At 34.9% G+C, this 8,259-nt stretch overlaps 1 protein-coding gene across 2 annotated transcripts; it reads left to right on the top strand.

The window, feature by feature from the left end:
* Positions 1-178: 178 nt before the first annotated feature.
* Positions 179-7,470, top strand: LOC104909248 (limbin-like). Of its 2 annotated transcripts, none has more exons than XM_019614971.2 (3): positions 179-355; positions 1,845-1,967; positions 7,111-7,470. In XM_019614971.2, the coding sequence occupies exons 1-3, from the start codon at positions 233-235 to the stop codon at positions 7,453-7,455; spliced, it is 591 nt and encodes a 196-aa protein (XP_019470516.1). In that variant the 5' UTR covers positions 179-232; the 3' UTR covers positions 7,456-7,470. The 2 variants fall into 2 exon arrangements, with proteins under 2 accessions (XP_019470516.1, XP_019470515.1); XM_019614970.2 differs by having other exon boundaries at positions 179-388.
* Positions 7,471-8,259: the final 789 nt, after the last annotated feature.

Genomic DNA, 8,259 nt, shown 5'->3' with positions numbered 1-8,259 from the left:
GGGAAATTTTGAACATGTTGAGCATCTCAGTCCCAGGTGAAAGAATGATCAAAGTCACGTATTTTTCTGCATGCCTTAAAATTTTGTACAGAGTTGTTTGTATCACTGAACAGCTAAATTTTCTTTTTTTACTTTTACTTTTTTACTTTTACTTTTTGCTTTATTTTTTTTTTCCCCCAACAGGCAGCTTCTAACTTTGCCCCTTTCACTATCTGAAGAGGAGTTGCTCAAAATGAAGCAGGAGTTCCACTGCTGCTTTTCTCAGCTGGACAGCAGTTTGGCTCTGCCCAAGATAAGAGCAAGAGCCTTACTTCAGACTTTTGAGCTGGAGTGGAGAGATGCACAGCTACTGAAAGTCAGTCAGAATCTAGCAATGATCAATAAGCAGGTGGGAACATTTGGGATCAGTTTGGGAATGGGTGAGGTGTTTATGTAGGTTATCCACAGGCTGTTGGCCTCATGTGCAGATGCAGGTCCAAAGCTTCTCCATAGGGGTGACCGTGAAGTACGCTTCTCCTCTGTGTGCAGATGGTGGACCTAAAAGGTAAATGAGCATAGGGGAATATGCTTGCTTCACATACACCTGCATATAGCTATACTGCTTGCATACCCTCCAGCCTCTCCAAGATGAAGGTGTAGGTATAAGGAAGCAGTTGGGTGGTCAAAAGGAGCCATGTTTCTGAGGAGTGCTACTAAAATGTCAAAACCTGGAGCGGTGCTAAGCTTCGGGAAGATCAGGCACAACCCAAATTGCAATTTTACCTGCAACCCCCAAGCTTCACTAAATTTGGCGATGAGGAGGAAGTAAGGGCAGATTAGGGAGTATTTTTAGAGGAATGTCCTACATTATCTTGTTTGCTTAAGAAAGCGAAATCCCTGAGGTAGCTGATCATGGCAATGATATTTGATTCTTCTTTCCAAAAGAATTGTGCAGGTACTGAGGATTTTCTTCTTCTGTTTGGTTGTTTTAAATCTATATATGTACATTTAAGGTTGGAAAGATCTTCCCAACAACTTTCCCATCTATCAAATCTAGCCCCTTTTTAAATTTTAAATAATTGTGTGAAGGCTGTTTAATACCTTCAGTAAAATGTAAAACTTGTGGAGTCATAAATTGTATTCTGTCCTTAAGCAGCAGAAAGAAAATTGTTTCCTGTATGATTTGTTTGATGCCATTGTAATTGAAGGATTTTGTTTTGTTTCAGTTATGTTTTATAAATGTGTAAGTGAACTTCGGATAATTGCACTAGAAAGTAGGCTAGATCAAAACCTTAATAATTTCTGAAGTACTTAAAAAGAAAATGACTTTGCAGAGCCTTATAGTTGAACAGATGTTATCATTTCCCTGAGAGTACATTATACTTAGTTGATATTCTTGTAAAGAAATATAAAGGTCAAGAATAATTTGATTACATGGAACGGTGCTCCTTAATACTATCATGGTTCATTTGAGATTCATATAATGTGTCTGGAAAACAATGTAGCTCTTAAATTAATATTCTTTGTTCATTTTTAACCGTGCTGGGGAGATAACGTATCTGTTAAAATCTTGTTGTATTGTCACTGCTAAAGGTTGTTTAAAATAAAACTTATAACGGTTTTCATGGGAAGAATGAATATATAATTCTACTTGAAAGAAATTTAAAAAGAAATTTCCAGCTTTGTCTGAATATCTGAAAGGAATTTTCTGAATGAATAGCCAACACATGCATTTTAGAAATACTTTCTTAGTGAAAGTTGTCCTTGCCACATGTTTAATTAATTGTTGAATCTGCCAAATATAGTAAGTAGTAATCTTAATGTTAACATACTCATTAAAACACTTTTCACTCATCTTCTTACAGCCACATTCTAAAACGAAAAAAACAGGATCCAAGAATAGAAATAAGATTGATATTTTGAAGAAATCTTTACAGGACAGAATTTTCATTTATGAAGACTCAGTGAAAGTTGAAAATTTGACTAAGGTAAATGCAAGCATTTTCTGTACTGGGGTCAGAGCCTAGATTTTAAGTAATTAAACAAGATTAAAAAATGAATGACATGAAATGGAGTGAGAGATCTTTCTACTCTTGACTACATTTTTTAAGATGTAAAGATTAACAGTTTGCTTTAATTTTTTGGAGTTAGACCTGAAAGCATTCTGGTAACTCTGTTTCATCAGATGGTTCTTGGCTTACTGTATGCATTGACTTCAAGATGCACCTAGGTCCTTTGGCTTTCTTAAGGAGTCTTTCAAATAGTGGTATGTGCTTCACTGCTGAGAAAGATTTCGTTCATGGACCTCTTCAAATGCTACTCTAAACCCAGAAGTGCATTCTTAAAAAGATGTTTTGGGTAGATGCTGGGTTTGTTTTATGCTAAACTCGTTAAGAGTGTCTTGAATAAAATGGGCATCTTTTTGAAAGGGTCTCAGTCCCAGTCTGGTTAATCCTTAAAGAATGGGTGGGGCTTGTGCCAATACAAGATTTTGGAGTCTTTGTCCGTCTCTGCCCCCAGACTTTCCATGAGATCTGCGAGACATTCTTCATATTCTTTAATCTTTCTCTGCTTTGCTTTCGCATTTTTATGATACGAGTAACATATATTTTCTGTATCAGATGAATATTACATTGACAACAGTTAGACGGAGGTCGTGGTCAGCTACTATAAGCTCTGTGCAGAACAAGTGTCATTGGAAGTTAAAATTGGTAGATAAAAATACTTCCACAAATGACTGCAATGTCAGTTTTAGTATAAATTTGGACACAGTTTTGTTCTTACACTTATTCTTTGTGCTTATGCTTCTTATACTTGTATTCTGAGGAATGTAAAATCATGGATCAGTGTGTTTATTCAGAAATGATTTTACTTTTATGTGAGATGAGCTCTTTGCTATTATTTGTTGCAGATGGTAAAAGCAAAGGTTTATCCAGCATCCAGTCTTTGAAAGTGAGAGCAAATGCTTATGCAAGAGTGAGACAAGTGGCCAAGTGTATTCTGCCACTCTCTGATAATTTAAGAGCTCTTATCTGAGTGTGCATCAAATCTGTTACTGGGAACATTTGTACTTTGGGCTTCAATACTTGTTGCCATAACCTCCAAAATTATTATTATTTTTTTTTAACTGTAAAGTACAACTTAGTATGCGCCCAGCTCATAAACATTCATTTTTATAACGACTTTGGTGCAAATACTGACTTAAATTTTTGTTAGAATTTTGTTTTAGAACTGTAAACTTACCTTCTCTCATCCTCAGTGTTTGTTTTACGCTGTTTTACATTCACCATCTGGCATGCCTTTTGTTGCTTTAATTTTCCCATGGGCAGGGTAGGAATTGAACGATCTTAAAGGTCCCTTCCAACCCAAGCCATTCTGTGATTCTATGATACTAAGTTTGAAACCTGGTCTTTATGTGAGAATATCATCACTGTGCTGTGAAAAACACTGAAAGCAGATTTTATCTACTTGTGTTTCACAGCTGTTTTTAGCTATTCAGCTTATTTGGCATGAAGATATTTCAGTTCTGATATAGCAGTTACCTATCTCAAAAGAAAGATAGTGGTAAAAATAGTGACATTCCTTAATTTATTTGCCCTATGGGGCTGAAAAAGCCCTCCATGGTAATAGACTTGTATAAGGAAAGTCTTAGGAACTGCATGTAATGAAATATATATTTTCAAATCATTTCCATTATTTGTAAAATAAGATGGAGACATCACTAATTAGCAATTAGTGAATAAAGTATTGAATTTGGAAGCCAGTGCTTTCAAGCAGAAGACTAATCATAGTGCATTTGCAGAATTTGATTTTTTTTTTTTAATTTACTTTAGGCATTTTAAGTGGTCTTAGCAGCAAAAGTTCTGACATAGGAGTTGATTCATCATAAAATAATGTATTTTGATATTCTAATGTATTACACTGAATTGTACAGTGACAAGCAGTGTTTTACAGTCGTCTGCTTGATACGGTAAAATCCTTCATGAGCAGCAAGGAAATACTGCTGGTTTAGAAGAAGTTTATAATTTAGTTTGAAACCAGTATTTCATCCAGCTTTGACTGAAGTTATCATGGTATCATGCTGAAGTCAGATCTACTTGCAAACTTTCATTTTCCCAAATTCATTTATGTTTGGAGAGCTGTGATTCCAGAACTAACAACTGGCAGAAAGAAACTCAGAGAGAGATAAATAATACTACCTGTCTGAGCAATGCATTGATTTGTTTAAGAGCAGCTGATTTATTTTATGATGTTGAATAGAAGCTGAATGATAAAGCTGGAATATCCTTCTGATGTATTTGGGCACAGTTAGCATATGGTTTCATACTTAATAATACATAAATATTACCTTGTTTTGCAGTTTGGACCATAAATCTTATGGTTCATGGAATGTACTTAACATCATGTGTAAACCTGTGTGATATTTGGAGTGGTTGACGAAGGAAGTATGTGTTTCTGTCATCAGTGATACCTCTTTGGCCTTTTAATTCAGCTGCAATTAAAATACACATTCTTGTGTCTATATGAAGTATAAATCTGCATTTCAATCCTTATTCATTATTCATTTAAATGGATTCAAACTTCTACATGATCACTCATTTATTCATACATTATTCATTCACCCATCCTCAGATTTCATATAATTCACTTAAAATCCTTGTATCTGAAATGGAACCTTCGGTGAGGAAAGAAGCAGATTTCAAATTCAGTTGTGTGCACACATCTGTCACAACTTTTATGTAGTTTTTTATCTGTATCTTTAAAGGCTTATAGCACATCTTTTTCCTAAACAACAAAAGCAGCCTTCAGATATTGCTTACTAATTTTGTGTCATATAAACCAAATTTTTCCATAAGCATATGTTTTCCACTTTTTGAGATACTGTATGTGTTCTGGCAGATGGACAGTATTGTAGAGATGTAAATAAAAGCTGGATGAGAAAGAGAACCAGTTCCTCAGAATATATATATATTCATAACACATTAAAGCTAGTGAATGAGTGCTAAATAACTTAGATTATTTAATATATATTAATTAATTATCATTTATACTAGGTAGAAGTTGCCCTAGTATTTTGGATAGAGAGCATTACAGACAAAAGCATTCGAAAATGATCCTATTTGATTCTAGTCAGGTAGGTGCTGTTGAACTTCTTTCCCCATTCCTTGAACAGGTGGTATTATATTGAATTATATTACTATCATAATATAAATCACTGTTGTGATTCCATTGTTCTCAGCACTCAACAATGACAAAATTTAAAAGGTGATTTGTGGCACCAGTTGTCCAGCTTGGTTCATTTCTAGCACTGCCCTTTAAATTGTCATCGGTAGTATTTTATTTCCGTCAGGGAATGCCTTGGTAGACACCATTTGCTGTTAGGGAAGTATTAAGCAACCAAGTCAAATGTAACTTGAAGAAGTTTTTCTTGTGCACAAGTTTCCAAAGGGGGGCTTTTAAAATATTTGCCATGGCACTCGTGTGTGGAATAATCTTTTTTTCCAGCTCATAGTCTTGTATCGTTGCCTCATAAGAATATCTTGAAATAACATTGTGGATTTTGAAAGTAAGTTTTCTTTGACAAGTTAGAAAAACAAAACAACAAACAAACCTGTGGGATTGGCTGTCTCGTACAATTCAAACCAAAACTGTGATTTGTAGAATGCTTTACAGAAGTTTTTGGCTTTATGTGATTTCTGTTTGGTGTTGCTAGAATGTAATGTAGATGTCTGAATGCTTGTGAACTGTTGGATTGTGAGATTAGATGGGACATGCTGAAGTTATTAGCTTTTCAGTAAAAAGCATGGCATTGAAAATACCTCATTCATTTTATTTTTCTCACCTACTTGCAAAGAATGTAAAAGATATACACACAAAAATAATATTAGTACAGAATATTGACTACTGAAAACTGGAACAAGAAATGGATATTTTTGGATGTAGCTTAAGATACAAATCATCTACTTTTGTTTATTGTGTTTTAGAGCAGTTGGAAGCAGCTGGAGGACCAACTCCAGATTTTGGTCATTATTTTCGCTTTTCACTGAAGTCTGACTCCGTTCAAAAGTGACAACTTAGTTTTTAGCATTTAGGTTTACTGTATTTCCAGTATGATCTCTGAGCTAAGTTCTGTTCTGAAATCAAATGTTTGTTAGCCATTTGCTTGCTTATTATTTAATGTCATACACATGTATTTTTCAAGATTGACTCTTTAGATTAACAGTAATGTTGAAAGGCAGTGTCTGTCTTTTAAGATGGAGACTACATTGTGCTTATAAGATGATTTCTTTACTTTTTTGTTGCAATTGTCTAACTCTCATTTCTTAGAGATATGTCCTGATAATTGTCTTTCCTTTGTGTTCAAGGATGTTCCAGATGATGTAATGGAAATTTGGAGAAAATCATATGAGCATGAACATACCATAAGCATTGTTTATTGCAAATCACATTTTGAACTTAGCTGTATCTGTGGGATAATAGAATTTGGGTGATACATGGTCGCTCTTGAGAAATTTCTTACCAATTAAATATCCAGAGAAAAATCATGTGCATCATTCTCCTTTAAAGCAAACTATGAAATAAATTAAAAAATATATATATGTAATTCTGATAAACATGAATGGAATAAAAGCTAGCATGAATGGAAAGCTAATAAGGTTTTAATGACTTGAGATGCAGAAAAACATGTAGGGGCAGTTTCACTGGTCATGAATGTCAGTGGTAGAGAATGGAGGGCTCGTCAATCACATTGCGTTTGATTGTGTGCTTGTAAATGCAGAGTTTACCTTTCACTCATGGATTTTTTTTGTGTAGGTCCTATGTGTGGCAGCAATATAGTAACTGAGTCAGAGCATTTCAATTTGAAGTTATGTAAAGTTATCTTTACATAAAATGAAGCCTTATCACATTGAAATATCTCACCTAAATGCAGTATTTTTTAATCATTGTAAATACAGTAAAAGCTTGAAATGTAATGCTATAAATACTTTTTTATGCAATATATTTTGTGATAACAGCTTTGATTCTTTGCTATTTTAATCCATTTTGTTAATTTCAGAGTAGTAAAATCATGAGCATGCATGTAAGGTTTTAGGTTAATCTTGATATCTTTTGTCTGTTATTATCTTCTAGGTCAATTATGAGTTGCTACTTGAGAAAGACTGTCAGATACACGATCTGGAAAATAAACTTGGAGAATATATTGCTTCTTTAGAGTTTCAAAAGAGTGTTAAAAAATGCAAAATGCTGGAGCTCTATGCAGCAATCATAAGTGTGCAAGCTTTGCTCTTGGAAAACCTGAGCATGTCAAAAACCCTGTCAAAATCGGAATGTATTCAGATTTTAAAAGCTAATAATACGGTAAGTAATGAAGTTGTGAAAAGGAAAGTTCCTGCTAGGAGACAGCAGCTGCCATGGTGGCTTATTGGACTTCAGTTTAGCTATGCTGGTTTGCATCTGTTGATGGTCTGCTCTTGAATTTGTGTTTATTTGCACTAGTGTTCTAAGTAAAACAAATAAAGCAAAGAAAAGTGTAAGAGCCAGAGAAGATGATATATCATGATTATTTATTTTTACTATAGTGATGTACCTAGACCTACAGTCAGAAAGAGCAGTATTTTGATAACTAATTAATGTTAAAATTTTGTTGTTCACAAGGAAGACAATGGGGAAATGATAGTGAATCATGACTCACTAGTGTGAAATCAGTGTATAATTTGTCAGGAATATGTTACAAAATTTTGCACGTTGTAATTGTAACCATACAGTAAAATCCATAACTACATGTTATATTTAAATCATGGAGCTCTTAAAATGCCTGGAAAGGTTATGGAACAGATATTCTCGGGAGCCTTCATGGATCAGTTTAATGGTCAACCAGAGGATCAGGCCCAGTCAGCATAGGTTTACGAATGTAGATTCTGTGTGACAAACCTGATTTCATTCTGTGACAAGGTGACCCTCTCAGTGGGTGAGGGTAAGGCTGTTGATGTGCTCTACCTAGACTTCATTAAAGCCTTTAACACTGTCCCCCACAGTATTCTCATGGAGAAGCTGGCTGCCCATGGTTTGGATGGGCGTATGCTCTGCTGTGTGAAAGACTGGCTGGATGGCTGTGCCCAAAGAGTTGTGGTCAATGGAGTTAAATCCAGTTGGCTGCCAGTCACAAGCAGTGTCCCCCAGGACTCAGTACTGGGGCCGCTTCTATTTAACATCTTTATTAATTATCTTGATGAGGGGATTGAATGCACCCTCAGTAAGTTCGCAGACAACACCAAGTAG

The sequence above is a fragment of the Meleagris gallopavo genome, chromosome 4 (assembly GCF_000146605.3).
Source record: "Meleagris gallopavo isolate NT-WF06-2002-E0010 breed Aviagen turkey brand Nicholas breeding stock chromosome 4, Turkey_5.1, whole genome shotgun sequence".
Lineage (NCBI taxonomy): Eukaryota > Metazoa > Chordata > Aves > Galliformes > Phasianidae > Meleagris > Meleagris gallopavo.
Note: the sequence above shows the minus strand (reverse complement) of the source record. Positions and strands in the feature narration are given on the sequence as shown.